Below are 24,218 nucleotides of genomic sequence, written 5' to 3'. Positions count from 1 at the left end.
ATTTTGGTTTTCTTTATTGCGTTGCATACATCATTTTGTGTAAAAGCAGTGTCCAGTGTTGGATGCGGCATTAGCATTTTCCTGTGATTTCTTAATTCTGTTTTTATTAATCGTTTATGCTCTTTGTCTACTAGAAGTTTTCCAACGCTTTTTAATCTGGTTGCTATACTATTTGGTCTTAAGGTATGCTGACCTTTCGTGGTATTATTTGAGGTGCCTAATTTTTTTCATTAGGCTCCATGCTTTATGGCTGGAGTGGGTAAAGTCTAGATTTTCTGTCTTTTCATGCCATCTTTGTTTTCTTATTGAGTTTAAGTTGTTAATTAATTCATCCGCTATGTTATTATCTTTTGACCTTTGAAACTCCGCATACAGTTCATTACACGTTTCGTCCCAGCCTGGGATGAACTGCTTCCTGAAGCCCCTAGGAATGTACTTTTTCGCTATCATTTTTATCGCTCCCACGAATCGATCATAACACTCTGCCTTTGCTGGGATCCATTGTATTAGGTGATCTAGTTCCTTGGCAAATTCAGTCCAGTTGGCTTTCCTGAAATTCCATCTTGGTTTTGGGATTGATCTAATTATTGGTATTTTTAGGCCATATTCTAAGACCACTGGTCGATGCTGGCTGTGAGGAAAATCACAGAGAATACGGCGCGATGCCAGTTGTTTACTATCATTTGGAGGTTTCGATATTATGCTTAGATCTGGCGTGTACTCCTTCAGCCACCTTGCTGATCGAAAAGTTCCCTTGTCCTTTATGCTGAAGACAAGTTCCATATTCATTGTGTCTAGCCATTCATATAATATATCTCCGTTTTCATCATTTTCCTCATAGCCCCACGCCATATTATGGCTGTTAAAGTCACCCACATAAATAGCTGGGTGTTCAAAGGTTTTCATTAGATTACTCTCCCATTTGTTGTTTGGAGGTTTATACACATTCGTTACAGTAATACTACCTATTTTCGTGGATAGTACTTGGGTGTTTCCTGAGTTAGCTTTGTGAACTACCATCGTATCATCGATGTTTTCTTTAACATACGACGTAGCTATGCCATACTGCTTGTGGTGTATCGCTCCAATTATTATATATCCTGCGATGTAGCCTCTATTTTGAAGGTCATTGTCATCTTTCGTGTGTATTTCTTGCAAGGCAATTACATCTATTCTTTCCTTGTTCATGATTTATTTTAGTTAGAACTTCACACTTCGCTTTAGAAATTCCTTCAATGTTGAAGTGACAGATCCTAAGATCTTCACCAACATTAAGCGTCAAGTGGTCCTTAAAAGGACCGTTTACAGTTGGCATTACTGCCGTTTGCTGATGATGATTTCAAATGCTGGGCACCAGCGCCTGGTGCTGGTATTGATACGTTAATTATTTACTTGATCTCGTGGATTTTAGCGAATTAACGTATGCAGGGAGGGCTACGAGCAAGCTACCACCTTCCTCCCCGCCACCAAGAAATTAAAAGTCATTAAGCAGAGTGTCAGCTTGGGTGAACGTACACCAGTAAAAAGCAGGCCACTATTATCGTTACGCAAAAATACGTTTCGTAAATTATAGTCACCGACAATAATAAATTTTAAGTATGAGTATGATGATAAGATAGCCTTTTATTCTTCAACATGGTTAGTATAAATTTTTACGCTGGATGGAGGAATATAACAAATGCCGAAAACAAAGTCGTCATTATTATTACATTTAATATATAAAAACAGATGTTCAACATTATCGGACGTGAATATGAACATAGATATCCTTTATACATATAGCTATTCCACCACTTATTTGGCAATGAATGATATTAATGTTTCTGTCGAGACGATAAATTACATAATTATCGAAGCTAAGTTTGCTGTTGAAAATGGAATCATTTAACCACGTTGTTTCGGTCAGAATGAAATAATCATAATTTATAATAGCTATATTGCAACGATGAGCACGTACATTTTGTTCATAATTCTCTAACATTTTGGTTATAACCACATAAATATTTTTTATAAACATAAATATATTTACTTTTAACATTATTTACATTAGAAGATATGGTATTGCTAGTAGATCTATTAAGAAAATTATAATTATTCGCAGGCAGAATTAGTTTTTTGAACGGATTGAAGGGTGCCCTTGATGTATTTTATAACTAAATTGAAATCGCCTTGTTGTCGACGACGGGTCAGCTCTTCTCTTAACTTCTTCATTTGATTCTGCTGGAACGCTGTCAAATCTGGACTAACCCATATTTGATGCAATTTCTCCAAGGACCGAAGTTTAGACTTAAGTTTAAGAATTTTTAAAACACTATCATTAAGTTTGATTAGTAGTGAAGACTTTTTAACGATTTTTTTCCGATCCATCTCGCAGTAAGTTTTGAAATTTGAAGGTCTAGAGCTGAGACTAATTTATTAGCAGTTTCGAGAGCAATTTGAGGTTCGTTAGTAGTGGGTTTGATGATATTAAACAATATCACATTTTAGCTTTTTAAAGTCTTAATTGAGTCTCATAAAGTATATCCATCTGGTTGGTAGACTGGGGCAAATGCGGAGATGATTCAAAAGATAACACTTTCTCACTTAAAATGTTAATTTCATTGCGTAATCAAGTGTTTTAGTTTTTAAATTAGTGAGAGAAGTGGACAAGTTTTCAATAGGGTTTTTGAGAGAGGCTATATTTGCATCGTAATTTTGGAACTTGGAGACTAACGATGAAATTTTTTTATTCGTGGTGACAGCAGAGTTAGCATAATCGTATTTGTTAAATTGTTCAGTGATAATTCACCGCAGTTTGGTTTACTAGTGCCTTTCTTCATCGGAGTTTCTTTTTTAGTATTCTACATAATGAAATTTATAATACACGTAAAAAAAAAAAAAAAAAAAATGAAACGAAAAGTTTAAATAAAACTGATTAGATAGGTAACTTACGATTATCGAATAGCACGTGCGTTGTGACGTGCGTTATCGATAAACGCTAGTACAGTACTGATAGTATGTGTATTGATTTATAAAAAATAATACGAGTTGAAAATATACCTACTAATAATTATTTATATCTTGTATTGATCAATCGTTCTGATGATGAAATTTCTACTTCTATGGTCGAAAAATGTATGTTTGTTGGTGCTGAAGATCTTATATACACTAAGGATAGATCATGTAAGTGAATTTTAAAATGTTATAAAGTCAAAATATTTTATTAGAATATTTTTTTTAAATGTTGAGTTAATATTGATTATAGGTGTCAGAGCTGATGATATTTTAGTACAAAACCTGCTTTAAGTATAAAAAGATCAAAACTTATTTTTAATTCTTAATAATTCGTAATTCTTAAATTTCGTATTATTATTTTTAATATATATTTTTTTAAAGAAAATGCTACAAAACGTTTCTTTTTTTTTTTACTTATGGTTTTGACGAGAAATATAAAGTATTACAATTATTCTTCTTCTTCGTCTGACTTTATCTACTCTATAAGAGTTTTTGCCGCCATCACAACTTCACGCCACTTCTCTTCACTTCATCATGGATTATATTTCTCCAATCATCTATTCCTATCCTTTTTAGATTCTTTCCTCGACCACATCCATCCATCTTTTCTCAGACGTCCTCGTATTTTTTTACCCGTTGGTATCCAAGGGATATTACTGTTTTGATTATCTTATTGTCACTTCCATGCATAATGTGCTCAAACCACTGGATTATCTGGCATCTTATGTAATATTTTATTGGAGTCGTTTCTGTTTTTTCAATTAGTTCTTTGTTTACCTTTCTCCTCCACATACCAGTGTTCGTGTCTAATTTTGGTCCATATATCACACGCCATATCTTGTTTTCAAGGGTAGTAAGCCTTCGTTCTGTTACGCTTGTAGTTGTCCATTCTTCTCATCCATATGTTAATATAGCTCTCACTATCACTGTGTAGAGTCTAACTTAAGTTTTTTTTGACAGCATTTTAGTTTTGAAAAATTTGGATAATGCAAAGGAGGCCTTCCCTGCTTATATTATCATTAATCCAATCTCTTGTGACCAGTCATTCTTTGTATTTATACATACGCCAAGGTATTTAAACTCATTAACTTTTTCATATATCCAGTCCTCCGAATTAGGGTCCGTTAAATCTGTATCCGTGTCTAATAACTCTCTGATATTTGTCTTTTCGATGTTTATTTTTAGACCTATTTTATTTGCTGATTTTTCTAAAACTCGCTGCTTTCTTTGTGTCATCTCTGGTATTGCTTATAATGTTAAGATCATCAGCAAAACCTAAGATTTGAATTTTTTGCTGATTTATTTCTACACCCAACTTCTCTTTTTGCATCTCTGACCGCATTCTTTAGAGCTAGATTAAACAATAGTGGAGACTAATCTCTTGTTATAACCCTGTTTCCATTGTAAATGTTTCGGAGGTTGTCTGATCTACCCTGATTTGATACTGTGTTCCTTCCATACACATCCTGAGTATTCCAAATTCAGTCATTACACTGTACAGGGCCTTGGTGAACGCTATCGTAGGCTTTTTCAAGTCTATAAATATCTGTCAGAGGTTTTGTCGAAATTCATATTTCTTTTCTATGATCTGACCTATAATTGCAATTTGTTCAATAGTTAACCTCCCCTTCATAAGACCACATTGATATTCATCTAGGTTTTCTTCTATATGGGGACTTATATGGTTCAGTAGAACTTTGGAGAATACTTTATATGCTGAGTTTAGAAGCGTTATTACTCTGTAATTTCTACATTCAGTTTTATCACCTTTCTTGTGAATGGTTAGAGTGAATTCTGTTTAATGTTGTCAAAATTGATTGAAGCAGCCCAAAACCAGGTGGTTTTTAGTGTTTGGGTCGTCAAGCGGGTAGTTGTTTTTCACGCCGGACTCTTTCTTCCATAGCTTCTGTGGGGATTCTTGTCCTATGGTCTCGTTGACTGAAGTCTTTTATCTAGGTGAATAAAAACATCGCTGTGATCTGGAAGGTCCGTTTTGTTTTAATTTGTTCAAGGATAAAGGACGCCGCCTTTACGTAGATTAGGTGATAATATTTTGGAGAGAACTGGAACCATTGCGTTTGTGTACTTTTAACCGTCCCAGTTATAATTCGCATGAATTGGTTTAATTTTATGTTAATCTTGTTGCAGAGGGCGCTTCTCGTCCAAACTGGAGCGCAGTACTCTCCTACACTATACAATAGGGCTAACGTTGATGTTTTTAAGACATTTGTGTTGCATTCACAACTCGTCCCAGCAAGTCTAGCGATGATGCTGTTTCTGGACTTTAGTTTATTCTTCATAGCAACAGTATGTTGTCTATAAATAAGTATTCTGTCTAGTTTAACTCTTATATAGAGTAGGCACTCGTCATTTGTTATAATAACTTTGTTTTTGGTAAATTGGAACAATCTTCTTGCCTCCATATTGTTTAGGTAAAAATTTGTAGTCACAGTTTTACTCGTGTTTAGTTTTATATGCTATTTGTTAATGTACTGTTTTAAATTAACTAGGTCCTTACTGAACATTTTCTCTAATTCTTTAAACGATTTTCTCTTTGCCACTTAGTTCCACATCATCGGCATAAAAAAATTTTCTTGAGGTTTTTTTTTCGAGACATCCGCTGTGTAAACATTGAAGAGAACGGAAGATTGGGACAAGTCTTGGGGAGATCATTTCGAAGAGGGTTTATACACCCATTAATGCTGACTGAAATTCCTGTCTGACAGTATGCGTGGGTGAAATTCAGTTTGTCCATAGCTGATTGCCATCTAAACCTTCTTTCCTCGTCAAATAGTCTCATGAGTCTGTCCGTGGTGAAATCACATCCACTTTCTTCATACTCACTCATTAATGTGCTTCACTCCTTGAATTAGCAAGGGATGTTATATCTTCTATAACCTCTTAATATATCGTTGGTAGCCGTCGTTTTTAATTCACAAGAAAAAGATATTTGGTATTCCTGAAGTGAATTTAATATTTGAAGGGCTAGTTAATGTGCTTAATACTTTAAGTGTTCTATTTGGAAAATCTTATGAACTGTGTTAAATATCATTACTCGATCTTTTTTATGGAATGAGTAATTTTTCGTAGTTTTAGGGAACGTTTTTTTTTTGTGTGTTTAACCCATTAATTAATTTAAAAAAGTAGCATTAGCTGATATAAATAACTATACCAAACTTTTTGATGAGATTTAAGTAAGTTTGGGTAATTGAGAGAGCTTGATGCGTTTGACGTTTATTAATTAAAAATTGATTTGAGGCTTAGTGTTCGATGTTGACCATCTTAAGAATAGGTTTTTTTCTTATTTATTAGACTTATTATTGTCCATTATGACAATATGTGATCCCGCTATGAAATGAGCTTGGACTATGTTCTAAGTAATATACATTAACAAATTCTATGCGCTGTGATTAAAGTATACTACTTTTGGGACCTAATTAAACGGAATGCGAAAATATTACATACGTGGTTGCTATGAAGTCCAAACACGTACTACTTAGCAATTTTACTATCAACATTTTCCTACTGCAAAATCAATTAGAATCAAATAACTGTTTTTGTATTTTGCGTATAATTATGATTTCTATAGGATTTCTTTCGACGACCTAACTTACCATTGAAATCGCCTGTCATTATTTTCACACTACTATTTAAAGAAGCCAATAGCGCTAAAGTTGCATTGGAACAAACTTTTTCGTTTTCATCTTTTTCTCTTCTCTAGGTGCATGTGTATTGATTAAAAGTACATAAAAGTGTTCAGTTTTTACTGTCATGGTTGAAATTCTTTGGTTTATATCTTCTCTAACTATATGGACTGACTTTTATATGGAAAAAACGGGTTTTAAGCTGTGAAATCTGTAAAGATTCTAAACTATTTTGAATTTCTATTTAATGGTTACTATTCAATTTTCCAGCATCTTCCCATCTAATTTCTTACTGGGCTTACACTTCATCTTGTATTTTTCTTCTTTACTAAAGCTAATATTGCTCCTGATTTGTACAAGCTCCTTACAGTCCATTTACCACTTAAAAATTTTAGATTTCTTTATTTTTTCTGTAAAATCTAATTTATGGCTTTGTAGGTGTAAGGACTTTTGAGGTAGTACACACGTGATTAAGTAAGACAAGTCTTTTATTCAACAATTAGTTTTAAATAATAAACAGTAATAAAGTCACGGACTGTCAAGCCGTTGTTGACAAATCAACGGTCGTGTGAAAGTTGAAGCTTGTCGTCCGCTGTTGGCTGGGTCGACGGCTCGCACCACCGGTGGCGGCCAGACCGGTTCGGTCACGTTGGTGGACGTCGATCTCTAACGCGTGGTCGTTGCGATAACGACCGCAACAGCTTGGTATTTGAATGTTGATAAAAATTTCTTTTAAATAGCCGGGTTGTTAACCCAGCACATAATCTGTTTCTAATCTAACCTAGATGGTCTATTGCGTGATGGGTTCACCACTTATACTACGCTGGTAAACAAAATATATAATAAATTACACTTATTAGATACAGACACGCTAAACTACTGATCAGATGGTAACTTGAATATTTGTTGATGAAAAATTGTGTATCATTATTTTTCCATCATTATATTAATGAACAATATATTTTGGTGAATTATTAGTTAAGTCAATTAATTTTATAATATTGTTACGTTATAATATTATTACCAGATGTTGCAACGCCAGCCACGGTCATATTGTGTATTTTAAATTCTTTATACTAAGTTGTTAGTAGATTAGATAAGTAATTACAGACGAGTACATATTTTTATTATATGAATATTATATTATTTATCTAAATTTTAGGCTGTAAAATAGATGCCACCATAAAACAAACAGAAAGTTATCCAACAGAAATCACAAATACAAATTTGACAACAAAAGAGTCTTTTCTTGAAAATAATTTAGAAAAAGAAAGTACTAGTTTAAACAGTGGTATAACAAATTTTACTTAAATTGGTAGAAGATATTATTATATTTTACTAATATATAACTTATTATTTAGATAATGATCATTATGATATAGAGGTGACTACGTCTGAACCAGTTGAACAATTAATGTTAAATAACCAAGATGATTTTATAAATGCGAAGGGCATATGTATTATTCATGAATCAAGTAAGTTAATTTGAATAAATTATTTTGTTTTCCAATGTGCTAAAATCTATTCTGAGAATGCATGAGGATTGTGTATCAATTCATTGTATTGAATTTATTGCAGTTAAGTATATCATAGTTATGTTTATCATAATAATATCGGTCGTGTCTTGCAATTCATTCCAATTTAATGTTTAATTTACTAAATTAAATTAAATTGATTAAATTGACTATAATTATTTATTATATATCATTAAATATATAAATTATTATGTATTTATTATTTTTTTAGCAAAGTAAAGAGTTTCTATGATAAATTTGATATGGTGGAACATCATCCATGAATTATTTCATCAATTATTTTTACTCAAGTTTTCTACTTTAATGTTCATAAATGCCTTTTACTTCTTCATTCATCTTCACAGTCCGTTGAAATATAAAGTCTTACTGTTTTTTTCTGCTGTTTTTATGTTTAAATTCACTTTATCTTCTCACCATTGCCAGGATTTTCTCTTGGGTTACTTACTAATGGGTTTTATTGATCAGTGATTGATAAATTTATTCTACTTTCCATGACCAGCACATTATATGTACATGGTTTTCAAAATACAGTAATTATTAAAATGTTAAATTTATGATTTAAAAATTATTATTTACTTATAATAAATTGTAAGGTGATTGATTTTTTATTATTAAAACTTAAACCTTAAATTATTTAATGATTATTATTTAGTAGTATAGCAAATTTTTAGCAATGTTAATTTACTATTGTTATAATTTCGCTTTTTTTATTTTTACATTTTCTTTTTCTAATATTAATTTGTTTTAGAATATATTTGAATTGAATAATTTTACATGTGTCAATTAGTATTTCATTACCATTATATCATTAAAATTGTTGATATATTAATAAATATGTACAATAGTATTGAAAATTAGATTTTTACTATAGTAAGTTATATTATAATTGAATTTTATAAACGATTGTATCTAATTCTAAGAGTATTTTAATTTATTAAAGAAAATCATCATTTTATTACTAACATTGATAACAATTACAACAATTTGTTATCACACCTAAATTGAATAAATTATTTTAAATATATTTGTTTTAACTGTTTTAACTTGTAGTGCACAAATATGCATTTAACATATTTTTCTATTATAATTATATAGCTATATAGTAATATAGATCATCAAAAATTATATTTGAAAATATTTCAGGTGATTTAAGACTTGAAAAAAATAAAGAAGACAATAAACATTTAACTGACGGTAATACTTCAAAATTAATTCAAATTATTTATATTACCAATATAATAATCATGTACATTTTTTAATCTAGAGGTCAGTACTTCTATATCCGAACAACAATTTATGCTGCCCTTTAATGACAAGAACTTGGAGAATATTCCTGTTGATGAGATATCAAGTAAGTGGTTCTTTTAATTGTTTTACTGCCCTAATATTTATTTTGTATTAATTTATTAAAACTAACAAATCCTTTATCTTTATATTAGTTGTCATGTTTTATTAAACTATCAGCATAAATATTCTGTTTTCCCTGGTGCCAAATTAATGCATAGTTTTGAATAAATATTGTGTAAAAAAATGTACCCACATTAAAATAACAAAATCATTAAAATGTGTTAAATTTAGATTGGATAAGTTATTGCATAGAAGTATAGTGTAATCAATAACTTGTAGATTCCTTACACTAAAATAAGATTGCATTTAGTTCAAAAGTCCACATTACTGTAAGAATTCTTCTTGAAATTAAAATATATATTATTTGCACCACTCTACATGAGTATAGAATGACAAATTATGGCTATAATTACAAGATAAATAAAGCAGTTTTAGATTGAAAAACATTCGGAACCACACATACAAGATATAAGTATTCAAATAAATGACAATTAAGACTTACCTACTCCAAGTTTGTGCAGATGAAATTCGTATTATTTGCATTTTTCCAAACAACTAGAAGACCGATTCATTGTTGTTGGATACTTTATACCAATTACTCCTCTCTATTAGGCATCAAGAGAAATCACTCATATAGATTGTGCTTTTTAAAATAACTGACACCGTCAACACTGAAATTATTTATATCAGAAAGCCAACTTTCTGGTCAATTGAATCTGCACTAATATATTTCCTTAGTCTACTTGACTACTATAAAATTAAAGGTATTTCTTCTAATTATGTTGAATTTGAAACAATAACAGAACTGACCGCATCCCTATTATAATTTCAGCTCTAATGTTTTTAAGTACTTGAAAAAAAAACTACTTTTTCAATTAAGTTAAACATTAAGTTGAACGCTTAAGTAAAATATCAATCAACATAAAAATATTGAGGCTTAAATTCTTCTTCGTCTTTCTCCTAACTATTTGGGTCGGCCACCTGTTTCCTAAACCTCCTCTCGTCTCGATTTTCTACATCCCTTATGCACACATTAACAGCCCTCATATCATTTGAGAAAACGATTGAGTTCGTTTCCAACTATCTCTTTTTTGGTCTTTACTTTTTTCCTATCAACGTTCATTTTCATAACCACTCTTATTGCTTATGTTATCTCTCGTCTCATTATACTTGTACACCCTGTCACATAATTGTTCCTTATACTATCTTTTGTCACTCTGCTCATCCATCTAAGCATTTCATTTCCACTACACTCATACTCTGTTCTATTCTCCTACTAACATCCCAAAACTACGAAACAAACCATTTAGCATAGTTGGTCTCTCACTACACTCTTGTAAAATTTACCTTTCAGCCTCATTTAAAATCTCTTATTCCATAAAATGTCTGACGATTTTCTCCATTTCATTCAATCCCACTCAATCTTATGTTTTACATCCATACCAAAATTTCCATCCTTTTGTACAAATGATCCTAAATATTTTAAGTTCTTGTCTTCACCTATCACATAACCATTTATTGTTATTGGTCTCCTTATACCCTCAAATTTTTGGTATCTTCCTTCAAAGTCATACTCCATATACTCTGTTTTATTCCAACCAATTCTTAATTCCTTTTCTTTAAGGGCTGACCTCCACTTTTCCAACCTATTATTAACTTCTTCCAGATTTTCTCCTATCAATACTATATCATCAGCAAATATCATTCACCATGGTAACTCGCCCTGTATGTCTTTTGCAACTTCGTCCATTGCCACAGAGAACAAATAAGGGTTTAGAACCAACCCCTGATGCACACCAACTCCTACTTTAAAATTTTCTGTTACTTAAACTCTTTACACAAATTCTTGAGTCTTATATCCTGAATCAAATTTAAATTATTTTTTTAGGACCTTCTTTTTCATTAAAGCGCACTTTAAAACTTTTTGTGGCACTCTTTCTTTCATACACCTTTTTTTAAATCTATATACATTATGTATAATTTTTTCTTTTCCCTAAATTTCTCTACTAGTTGTCTAACACAAAATAATGGTTCCATGGTCGATTTTCCTAGCTAAAAAAACCAAACTAATTTTACAATATTGATGTCTCGTTTCTTATTTTCTTCTTTATAATCTTTTCCCAAATCTTAATGCTTTAGCCGATTAAGTTAAAACATTAACTGATATCGAACTATCGGTACTTAAATTAATTATTAATATTTTTGAACATGCGAAAATAATATCACATGAAGTTTCTAAAGGTAGTAATCTAGAAATAGTTTATTAAATGGAAAATGTATATATAATGTTCAAAAAAAAAAAAAAAGAAGATAAAAAAAGAGCTAAGCAAAAATAAACTATTCCAAAACAAGAGACACCTAGCCTTTAAGACAGATTGTAATCGCATCTATAGGGTTTTTCTCAATAAAATCAAAGTAGTAAAATATTTAACATTCAAATCATATTTGAAAGACTTATCACGACAGAACATACCAATTATTTACCATGAAAAAACCACAAGCCATTTAAAAAAACTTGTGTGGGCTTGTGTATCCTTTATACTAAAAGAAAATAGAAATTGGATATACAGATAACAAAATAAAGCCAAAGTACATACTCTTCACATAGAAAACGTAGTTAATGGATTGTTATAACTTCAGAAATAGATGATTTGATACAATATCGACCACTTGATAAAACTGGATATGACATATATAACTTCTTCTAGAGAAGTTATTTCTTATATTAATACTCGTATCAACCTTAATGGTAACTGGTATTAATGAGATACCATATACCCATACATATTTAAATAATTGCCGAAAAAACTATTATTTTCCTTACATATTTATAAAACTATTCTACATATGGATTGTGTTCTGGAATATTAGAAAAAGTACCCAAATCTATTTGGATTCATAGCATATTATTTAGAGTTATGTCAGAAAATCTAACATTAGAGTAATTTAATGTTGCAAAAATTGTACAAAATAGTTCAAATTCGAACCATTGTTGTAGCATATACTGGTTTTATAGAAATGGCATCATCTATTGTAATTTTAAGATATCAACCATCTAGGAAGAAATCAAGATGCATGCTAAATAACATATGAATAGATTTAGGGTTGGACACTAATGTAGTTACTAAAAGACTTATCAACTTGCTAAATAGCAGTTACTTAATCATAAGAAGCTGTAATATAAAGTACTTTGGGCTAAGAAAACACTAATTTTTTTGTGGGTATATATAATATATACTATGTATAGCTCATTATTTTATACTCATTTTGTTGTATTTATTAAAGCTTAATTCATTAATTTATTATTTATATCTTGTCTTAGTTGCTTAAGGCAATTGTAAAAAAAAGAAATAATTTGATTGGTAATAAATTTTATATCTTTCACTGTATTTAAACATTGAACATTCAATAATAATTTATTATGAAAGCCTTTTATTACTGGCTGTCAATTAATATTTATTTTATTTTTTAAATTGTTTTACCTCTTAGGTTGCGAGGTATACAAAACCTCAAATGTAAAGAAAAATTATTCTTCAGGCTCAAATGAAAATTTTGTAACAGAAGACTTATACCCAATAAAAAAACAAGATGATAAAAGATATTCTAAAAATGGTAATGTTAAATGTTATTCAAAATGTATTAATGAAAATTTTTATATTTTGTTACTTATAATCAATTATTATTATTTAGTTAAGAGTAATCAAAATGATGTAGAGGTTACTACTACTAAATCTGAAGAACATTTACAGTTGAATATTCAACAAGAGTTTGCTAATTCTAAAGATAGTTTTGATAGTGTAGAGTCAAGTAAGTGCATTTAATGCTTTAAAAAAGTTTTATTATATTTTGAGAGTTAATAGTAGTATTTCCAATATGTGTCGAATTAACTATATATAATATTAATACACCATATTTTTTTTGCATATTATTAAACCTTTGTTGATTTGTTATAATACTTATGTATTTATAGGTAAAAGCCTTATATTAGTATAAGTATATAATATGAAATATTAACTTGAAGTTACATATCTATATTGGATGATTTTTTTTTTGGTTTTTTAATGCATTTATGAGGTAAAACTGTTTATTGTTACACTATTAATGCCCAAAAATCAACGTTAGTTAAAAATATTTTTATGGCATTATATAAATATTTTTTTTCATTTCTATACCTATACATGTATTTTGAGTTTATTATGAATTAATGACAATAATTAAATTATTTTATTTCAGATATTTATTTATTTTTTCTCTTAATTTACCTACCTTGTTAATTTTCTTTAATTTATAACTTACAACTTAAATGATTAGATATTTTTTGAGGGTGTACATTTTATAATTGTTAGAATATTTTTGAACTGCGTGCATTAACCCTTACTCGTTGAATGAGTCCGTGACATGCGATAAGCATAGCTTCTGCACGCGCACATACAAGTCATCATAATCGCGTCGCGCGCATGAACGATACAGAACTTAATGTTTGAATTGACAAAAAGTATGTAGTTTTTGTCAATTCTACCATCCAATCTAATGATGCGATAATATTTCTGAATTTGTTATAATGTCTTCTTGAGATCGATCAGTCCACATTTTAAGATTTCTTATTAAAATCTGAATAATCAACGTTAAAAAAATTGAAAATTTGAAAATATTTAAATCAAATTTATAATATTTAAAGAGTGACATTGGGAAATGTAGACTGATTGATCTAAAGTAAACATGAAGCCAAATTCAAATTAGTTTTCAACATTTTTATTGTATAACTAGATCGATTGTTACAGTTGACAAAAGATTGGTATATTTTAGTTAAAATAACCTATCGTTTGCAATCTCTTTAATCGACTGTTCTAGACTAATTGTGAATTCCGAGTCCGTCGACCAATATTTCCTCTTTGTCCACGAGACGTAGCATTGTTTAGTGTACGTAACTTGTATCTGAATATAATACGTTCAATATTTACGTAAATTCGATACATATAATATCAAACAAAACACTGCGTACAAAAAATTAAATTAATATTTTATTAAAAAATGATGCGGTGGCTATAATGCATTTTTTTTTTTATGCAATTTAATCCTATAGACGCACGTACAAATAATGAAAACTAATAATAACCATATCAACCATCTATAAACTAAAATTTCAAAATCTCAAAATGTCCGTTTAAGCACTTCCCGGGATTGAGCCTATCACTTTAATTTTTTCTAAACCACCCAGGTCGTCATACAAATGCATACAAAAAAATTCATTCAAATCGGTCCAGCCATTTAGGAGGAGTGATACACACACACACGTACAGTAGAATTATATATATATATATATATATAACATATTTTGAAAATAGGATCTACATTGTTTTCATAATAGCTTAGTCAATAGAAGTATTACTTTTTCATTCAAATTATACTACAGAATATTTCTTTAAAGTTTTGTTTCTTCTTCGGTACATCGAATTTTTTTTTTAATATATATACCTTTTTTTTTTTTTATGCGCAATAACACCAAAATGTTTAACCTTCATAAGGTTCACGTGATGCACTATTTAAGTGTACTTTGACAAAGATTTTCCAGGAATGGAATTAATACTTATTATAAATATATATTTTGAGCTTGAATTTTATTATAATTTTTTCTGATAATTAGGTAATTTTGTTAAAATATATTATTTTATTCTTTAGTTGGAGAAGTACATAGCAATTCAAAATTAAAAACCACAAATCCGTCAAATACTTCAGTTTTATTAATAACAACAGATACATCACATTCAGAAATGAATTTAACTGATGAAAGACATTCAACAGATGGTAATTAAAAATTGTTTATTTATTAATTATACACATGTACATTGATATGAATATTTTAATTTTAAACTAATTTTTCTTTTTTCCTTACCTTTATCCCAACTATTTGGGGTCAGTCACCTTTGTCCTAAACCTCCACTCGTGTAAATTTTCTACATCCCCTATGCTCATAAACAGCCCTTATATCATTTGAGAATACGATCTCAATCGTATCCAACCATCACTTTTTTGGTCTTTCCTCTTATCCTATCAACATTAATTTTCATAACCACTTTTACTGCTTTTGTTTCTTTTTGTCGCATTATATATGTTGTTATATATTCGTTCCTTATTCTATCTTCTCTTGTCACTTCACACATCCATCTAAGCATTTTCATTTCTGCAACACTTTTTCTCTGTTCTATTCTGCTGTTAACATCCCTAAATTACGAAACGAACCATATAGCATAGTTGGCCGCACTACACTTTTGTAAAATTTACCTTTACTAACTTGAATTTTAAAATAATTCTTAAATATTTATATTCAGTAGAAAATGACAATTTTGAAGACGGTGAAACAATTTCTGTACAAGGGGAGCAATTTAATTTGAATGATATACAAGATTTTATTAAAACTGATAGTTCTGTCAATGATGAATCAAGTAAGATCAAGTTAATTAAGTGTATTCATAATAATTTTTGTTTAAATTCAAAAATAGGTTTAGTATGGAGAATAACTATTTTTTTTGTACTAGACTAGTTATTCACGAAGTACTATTTGGTAAAAAAAAATTTTTTTTATCTTCTTTAAGGTTATGATGCACTTAACAACTCAAATTTCAAAAACTGTAACCCCTCAACTAAAAATGTTATTATAGGAACAGATGGAGGTATACCTATTTAGGAAAAATAGTTTATTTCATAACACTAATTTAATATTATTATTTTACGCTAGTAATGATTGATAATTTAAATGAAGAGGTTACTACATCTATATCTGAGGAACAATTAATGTTGGAAAATGAAGATATTTTTGTTGATTCAAGGAGTACCTCTGTTCATAATAAACCAAGTAGGTGTATTTCATTTAAATTAAATATTGATTATGAAATAATTGACATCATAACTTTAGTATGTTATGTTGTAAAACAATATTGATACTAGAATACTTTTCTGTTATTTTTTATGTCGTTATTAGAGTACGAGTATAGGCAATAGTTGTTAAAAAACTGCATTTAATAAAATATAATTTACTCACAATTCATAACATGATTAACTTGATATTTCAATATAATTAAAAATAATGCTCACATAAGGTAATTTAATAAAAAATTTTAATTTCTTCTACAACAATTTAGCCAAATTAAAGTCCTGCTCTAACTCATAAATTATTTTTGTAACTATATTTGTATTTATAGATTGTTTAGTATAAATTAACTTTATATTGTATTATTCATTTGTTTTAATTGTATTAATAGTAAGTCACTGTTTCTTCTAAATTTTATTATGTTAATATTAAGTACAATAACTGTTTTGAGTCTTATTAGACGTATATTTCAAATAATTTATAAATAAATATTAACATCGAAAATTACAAAAAATATATACAGTCGACTCTCGATAATTTGAAATTGACGGGACTGCTAAAAAACTTCGAATTGTTGAGTAGTTCGAAATAACGAGAGGGCAAAAAAAAATTCGAATTATAGAGAGTTAAGAAAAAAATTTTGTTTTTTATTATTGTACATACATACATACATATTAATTATTTCAGTAAAGTAGGTGATACGGCATACATATTTGAGTTATTTATTATTAATATTAACCTTTTTAATTATTTATTATTATTATAAAAGATTATTATTTTTTTAAAGAAATCTGTTATGGTTTTCTGCTTCATTGAATTTAGTTTAATTTTTTCAATAGTATTTTCTATAGTAAATAAAGCATCAAAAACCTCAACAGTGACTTCTGACTGGAGCGAGAAATTTCGTAATTTTTCCAAGGATAAACTGGCTTCTTTTAAAGTCACAAGAGGTAGAGGACTTGTGTCATCTTCATTGTCTTCATCAATGCTTAATGTATTTTCCAAAATTTCGGCGTCAGAGAAGACTCCCCATACAGCAACATCTTCATCTACATTGACATAATCAGTGAAAGATACATTTTCTTGAGTTGGCAGGGAATTCCATTGTATCGATTCAATATTTAACTGGTCGTTTTCTGTTTCTTGAATTTTTATGGTAAATCCCGATTTTTTAAAACACTTGAGTATCGTAGAAGGAGCCACTTTTTTCCATGCCTTATCAACAAATATCATAGCAGTCAATACACTAATGTTTGGCGTTTGTTCACTTTCAATGCATTCCAAAACATTCTTTACAACTTCTTGACGGTAAAAAGTTTTACAATTCTTAATTATACCTTGGTCGAGTGGTTGCAACTTCGATGTGGTGTTAGGAGGAAAAAAATTGAAGTTCTATATTAGTTAAAGGTGAGGGGTTATTATGAACTGTACAGTTGTCTAAAAAACAGTAGAATTTTTCGTTCCTACTCAATTACGCGTATGTAAACTCCCCTAATTTTAAAATTAAAACTGTTCTATAAAAAACTACTCTTTAACATAATTTTATGTTTAAAAAAATATTTTTGCAAACCTTGGTCTTCGTTATAAATCACGAGTAAATTTATCTCTGTACAACGAATATGTTTCTATATAACGAATAAACTATTAAAAAATAAACTGGTTTTTGTTGAACATACTAATGAATTATGCCACTATAAAATATGAAATATTATTTTAAAACCCTATAATTTGAAAAGATGGACCATATCATAAACGTTTATAATACATTTAGGTACACATAAATACGACATAAGTTATTAAATCAGCTAATAGAAAATTATAAACAACAAATAGTTACTAAGTTCCAATGTATAAAATTAGTTTTACATTATTATTTATTCAAATATTAATATCACAAAATTAATAAGAACTATTGATGATTAGAATAAAAAAATATATGATAATATAGTTACAATCACTACAAATATACAAATAAGAATGCTCATACCAGAAAAAAAAACAATTTTTGGGGAATAATGGAACTACCTCCAAGTGGTTTTGTTATCTGGATAATGCCAAATAATTATAATATAAAAATATAAATATCTAATATAATAATTCAGTAGCAATATGTTTCAAGGGAATTTAAAATATTTACATACGTGTAATTCAGTAGCAAAATGTTTCTAGGGGAATTTATTATTGCACGGACTGTTTTCTGGTTGAGAATTATTGTTGCTCGTGATTGCTGTGAGTTTCTAAGAACAGTACAGCAGCCGGTGGTGATAATTCTTTAGTTGTTTAGGACGTTACCCAGGGTACACTACGTCGAAGCGAATTACCTTTATACGCCTTTTGTATTTGAATCATAATTGGCCTATGTTGAAATTTAAGTATATGTTTAATAATACTTTTTTTATATATCTGACTGATTTTTCTGATATTGTCGGGATTTTATCCCCTTCTCAACATTCCATTCAGAAATGAACAGGAGAGTTAAGGACCGTGAAGAAAATTAAGATTATTTGCATCTAATCAGCATTCTACATTTTATCTGTCCGATACGGTATTCCCAGCTTATATTTCTGCTATAAAATCTTAAAATTTTACATTTATATTTTCACAGCTAATATTTCTAGGCTTTTCAAATATAAATGGTACGTTTGGGGACTTAAGCAATGAAGTCACCATTCATTTTTCTTGTTATACACTAATTATTTCGAAGCCATTTGCTTCTGTAACTGTTGTCGACTTAACAACAACACTTTACATCCCAAGTCTTACGTAAACTTGTATGTTACGTCTTGTATGTTATTCGGTTTATCTGCCACTAATCACATCTATTCAACCTTTGGTTTTGCCTGTTGTTGGACTCTGTACGTTTCTTAAACTCGCAGGATAATATCATATTTATTTTCTTTATATATATGAGCTAAAATGATTTCCTTTTGTCTTATTAGTTCCTAGATATTTGACAAAATCAATTTTATAATTAGCTCTAAAAAGGGCCTTTTATATCCGGATTATAGTCACATTGATTGGATTTAATAGGATTGGTCAGCGAGAAAAGGTTGAAATGGTGGTAAGCAAAAGAAAAAAGTCGTTTTTTAGCGTATCCATAGTTTCTTGCAGTTATCAAGGGAACCATAAAAAGGTTCCTACGATGTCCCATTTCATTATCTCATAATGATTGAAATTGCCTTTAATTTATTATACTTTCTTAACAAATTAAAATCAATTATAATACAATAAATAATAAATAATTTTGCCCTTATATATATGATATAATGATTAATATAAAAAATGTTGTTCATCATTAATTGCTTGTGTAAAGGGAGCAAGTACTTGATATGTTAACATTAAAAAAAGCTCAGCTTAATAACTATATACATATATTTTAAATGAATTAAGTTTATGCTTTTTTGGGGTTTTTGTTGTGTTTAAATTAATCCGATTAAATTCAGTTTTATCTATATTTGTAAATATATATTTATTTATATTTGGATTCCTTTTAGCTTATGAAGAATATAATGACTTAAATTTAAAGAAATGTAATTCATTAGAAACTACAAATACTAATATAACAATAGAAGAGCCATATCCTAAAACATATTTAGAAGATGACAGATGTTCCATAGAGGGTATTGTTTTAAATCCTAGTTATATTAAACTGATAATTTATTAGTTGATGTTAATTTATATTTATTATTTTATCTAGTCGAAAACAATTATTTTGAAGAAGAGGTCACAACATCATCTAAACCAGAAGAGCATTCAATTATGGAAGGTCAACAACAAGATTTTAATAATTCAAAAGATTTTTCAATCGGAGAATCAAATGGTGATAAGTCATGTAAGTTATAATTAACTTAAACTTAGAACATTTTATTTTGTTTTTATTTATTAATCTAAAACTGCTATTTTACCATGAATTCATTAATCTAAATATACCTAAGATGTTATGATATTGAAATTTTTGTTTATGTATGTAGTAATTTGAATTAATATTATTGATCATTTTATTGTATGTTTTCAATTTTTTCTGTAGGTTGTGTTTTAAATAGAATTTTAGGATTATACAATAATGGTCCATGTCGTATCAGCAGTGTAACAGCTATTGTAACACCTATGCCAGATCATGAAAAGAATTTAGATTCTAATGAAAGAGATACTATAAATGGTAATGTAGTAAAAAACAAATATACTAAAACAATTCTAAAATATATATAATTTGTGTATGTTTTTTATCTTTTTAATTTTAGAAACAAATTCTTCGGGAAATACGAGTTTAATTGTTAGGACAGAGTTATTGAACAATGACCAAATATCGAATAACTGTGAAAAGAATTCTACTCATAGTAATATTAAAAATTATAAAATGTTGTAAAGACCATATTTATAAGTGTTTTGTTATTTATATTTTAACTATAGATGAAAATACAAATGGACCCAATTCAAAATTTTGCATTAAGTTGGAAAATGTTATTGATCCGGAGAATAATACCTTTAATAAACCAGGTAAGATATTTGTAATTTTTCAATTTTATACAGTAATACTTACATTTATCATTATTACTCATCATTATTATTATATACATTTTAATTAAATTATATTTATTGTAGATGAATTTCCTAGTTAGACATGAATTTATTTCTAAAAGTAGTTAAGTTATTAACATTTTTTCTCTACAGGCCACAGTAGAATTTTAACTTAATACTTGCCATAAATAATATTAATTCAATATTTTAGTCTCGTAAGAATATTGAATTTCATATTTTATACAATTGTAATACTAAATGTATGCATTAATAAAATCAATATAAATAATAATTAAATTTCTAATTAATATTTATATTTATATCTTTTTATCCATGTTTATATAATCCATTGAATTTGTTTTTAAAGTTATTTTAGCAACTAAAAATTAAATTAATGAAATCAGATTAAGAAAGTAAATTGATAAAATCCTTCCCATTACATTTTACTGAATAATTTATCATGTTATACCCTCAACTTTATAAATATGTAGTTAGATATATCTCCTGTCTATATTGCTTTTTTATGTTTTACATATTTTAATATATGGAATTTATAAGAACAATAGATTTCATAACAATATTTTAATTTTTTTTTTTTAGAGGAAAATTATTTTTGATTTTATAAATTAACCAATGTTCAATGTAAATTAATTTATAACTGCTAAATATTATTAAGGTATGTCAATATGAGCTAATTAGATTTTTATAAACATTTAAATTCTTATAATATATAATGTGCCAAGCAATAAGATTGTCAAGCAACCAATTAAATTCTTCCAGCTATTTTCGAAACAATAAATGAAATTATAACCTATTTGCAAATCAGTGATGGTATATCAGTGGCGCAGGAGATATATTATCTTTTTAACAAAAAATTGTTATTTTTTTCTTTGAAAATCTTCGAAAATCCAATTTATATATTAATATTTCTTAAGAAATAGTTATGCTAATAAAATATTAAAACAATTAATGTGTATTCCCAACAATAAGGAAGCAATTGTCTTACAATTAAGTTATGCCGTTTATTATAATATTTTGATTTATTTGATTTAGATTGTGGATTAAGTGGCACATCAAAATTAAAGCCAAACAATAATATGTCCAGAAACGTAAGTTTGATCGTTACTACAGCAGCTCCGTCAAAAACAAATAACTTAGATGATGCTGAAAGAAATAGTAATGATGGTAATTAACTAAACATACTGTAGAATCATTAATAAAATTCTTATATTATTTTCATCGACTTAATTAACTATATATATACATTTTTTTTTGCATATAGAAGAAAAGAAAAAAAGAAAAAAATCCAATGTTTCCATAAAATTAGAAAATGAGACTGGAGAACATCCTTTTATTATATCTGAAGGCAGTTTAGTTGGTAAAAATCAATTTCGTTAGTTAATTCTATTAAATATTTTAACATTAAAATATTTTTGTAAATTGTATTAATTTCATCAGTTATAATAAGTTATTTTATTTACATTAATTATTTTAATACCCTATTATACTTCTATAAATAATTTACTTTTTGAATTTTTTGATTTATGGATAACTTCTAATGCCAGTTTTTCTATAGATAAAAGTATTAATTCTGGAATAGCAAGTTCATCTACTTCAGTTGGAGTGAAAAATAAAATAATTAAAAACTATGAAAAAGAAGGTAAATAACTCATAGCAGTTTAGTAATAAATATAATTATTAATAGTATAATTAATAAATATGTTTACTAGGTGGTTTTAATAACAAGAAATTAAAAGCCTCTTCCTCAAAATCAACCACTGAGTCTTACAATAAAAATAAAAATCAAAATCATAAAGGTATATGTAATATATGATACATATTTTTGGGTTTCTTTTTAACATACGGTTAATACAAAATTTTCATTTTACTCCACATCGTCATTAATTCCATAAAAATAAAACTAAGATAAAGAAAATAATCGAAAACTATTTAAACTCTAATTTCATTAGTCTATTATTGTTCAATCTAAAGTTTAGATTCTAAACATTTTTTAAGGTAATAGCATGATATCGGAATGTTATTTTCTGCTTGATGACTTATTAATTTTGCTTATTGATATCAATATAATTCACATAATAATTTATACTATGTTATCTAGAAAATGATCACATTGAAAAAATAAGCTCATTTACATCAACATTTAAGAAGAAAACGAATAATCATAAAGAAAAAAATAAAGGTATAGTTAATTTATTGATAATTAAGGTTATAGATATCAATTCGAAATTGTTTTCGTTTGTTTTCAGGAGACGATTCCATAAAAAAGTCCCACAAAAAACATAAGAAAAATAAATCGAAGGACGTAGATATTAGTTTCGGTGATTTAGATATTTCTGTGGCTGAAAATCAATTCAGTGAGTTATCATTATTTAGTTTTTAAAATTGTTATTTTCAAATTGAATATTTTAATTTTAATTTTAATTTTTAATTATATATTTTTGACTGTTTAATTCTCCAAATTAATTGCCACCACCTTTTACTGCCAATCATCATTCCATATTCTGTAAAGTTCACGCAAATCTTAATACTTAACCCATCTAAACATAAATTCTTGATCCGCCAATTTTTCTCAGTTGTTTGATATTATATTGTTGCTTCATCCCTTCTCATATTGCGTCTGAACTATTCTTATTTTTATACCATTATGTAATTGGTTTTTTTTTTTTATGTAGTTTCTTGTATTCTAAGGTTAATTATTATCCGCCAGCACCCCAATATATCACAGATTTTTCTCAATATCTTATTTTCAATAAATAGCAACATTATCTATTTGTGCCTTTATCGTTCACACCTCGCACACCCATACAGCAGTGTCACACAGTTGGACGAGATTTGAAGTCAAGATTAAAAACGTCAATTAATACATTAAGTGAATATTAAGTTTATGAACACGTGAATGATAAATTTGAATTTACGTGTATTTTATATACGTGTTCACACATTTTAGTATATTCACGAATATTTGTTTCTTAATTATTTATTATTTAATACTTGAGTGCAAATATAACGTGTCAACATAAAAAAAAAAGTAATTAACAAAAAATTTTAACATGTTGGTTTAACAATATTATGAATTAAAAAAAAAAATATATTAAGATTAAAATACGTGAATGTGAATAGTTTATAAACACTAATCCTGGCCCTCTCTGATCTATTTCTCTTGAAAATTGATTTGTTGATCTTTTTCTCTTGAAACTAATTTGTTGATCTTTTCATATAATTTGCGTTTCACATAATTATTTCAAAAAATCATTTCACAAAAAAAATTTGCGTTTCACATAATAATTTCAA

General features: G+C 28.1%; 1 protein-coding gene across 3 annotated transcripts in view; it reads left to right on the top strand.

Annotated features, from left to right (window-relative positions):
* The window catches only part of LOC112690374 (GATA zinc finger domain-containing protein 14-like), a 32,152-nt gene extending 8,830 nt beyond the window's left edge, over window positions 1–23,322 (top strand). For 2 of the 3 annotated variants that reach the window (XM_025564379.1, XM_025564381.1), the window contains 21 exons: window positions 7,801–7,929; window positions 8,000–8,113; window positions 9,317–9,367; window positions 9,438–9,524; window positions 13,010–13,132; window positions 13,211–13,327; window positions 15,200–15,325; window positions 15,850–15,963; window positions 16,114–16,191; window positions 16,257–16,373; window positions 19,883–20,008; window positions 20,086–20,220; window positions 20,416–20,547; window positions 20,630–20,725; window positions 20,799–20,885; window positions 21,960–22,091; window positions 22,189–22,284; window positions 22,483–22,566; window positions 22,637–22,723; window positions 23,026–23,106; window positions 23,174–23,322. In XM_025564379.1, the coding sequence (XP_025420164.1) occupies window positions 7,801–7,929; window positions 8,000–8,113; window positions 9,317–9,367; window positions 9,438–9,524; window positions 13,010–13,132; window positions 13,211–13,327; window positions 15,200–15,325; window positions 15,850–15,963; window positions 16,114–16,191; window positions 16,257–16,373; window positions 19,883–20,008; window positions 20,086–20,220; window positions 20,416–20,547; window positions 20,630–20,725; window positions 20,799–20,885; window positions 21,960–22,091; window positions 22,189–22,284; window positions 22,483–22,566; window positions 22,637–22,723; window positions 23,026–23,106; window positions 23,174–23,307 (2,246 nt within the window). In that variant the 3' untranslated portion in view covers window positions 23,308–23,322. The remainder of the gene's footprint in view (window positions 1–7,800; window positions 7,930–7,999; window positions 8,114–9,316; window positions 9,368–9,437; window positions 9,525–13,009; window positions 13,133–13,210; window positions 13,328–15,199; window positions 15,326–15,849; window positions 15,964–16,113; window positions 16,192–16,256; window positions 16,374–19,882; window positions 20,009–20,085; window positions 20,221–20,415; window positions 20,548–20,629; window positions 20,726–20,798; window positions 20,886–21,959; window positions 22,092–22,188; window positions 22,285–22,482; window positions 22,567–22,636; window positions 22,724–23,025; window positions 23,107–23,173) is intronic. The other variant, XM_025564380.1, reaches the window with a different exon arrangement.
* The last annotated feature ends 896 nt before the right edge of the window (window positions 23,323–24,218 follow it).

Source organism: Sipha flava, unplaced genomic scaffold, assembly GCF_003268045.1.
Source record: "Sipha flava isolate LNK unplaced genomic scaffold, YSA_version1 50165_pilon_pilon, whole genome shotgun sequence".
Classification (NCBI taxonomy): Eukaryota; Metazoa; Arthropoda; class Insecta; order Hemiptera; family Aphididae; genus Sipha; species Sipha flava.
Note: the sequence above shows the minus strand (reverse complement) of the source record. Positions and strands in the feature narration are given on the sequence as shown.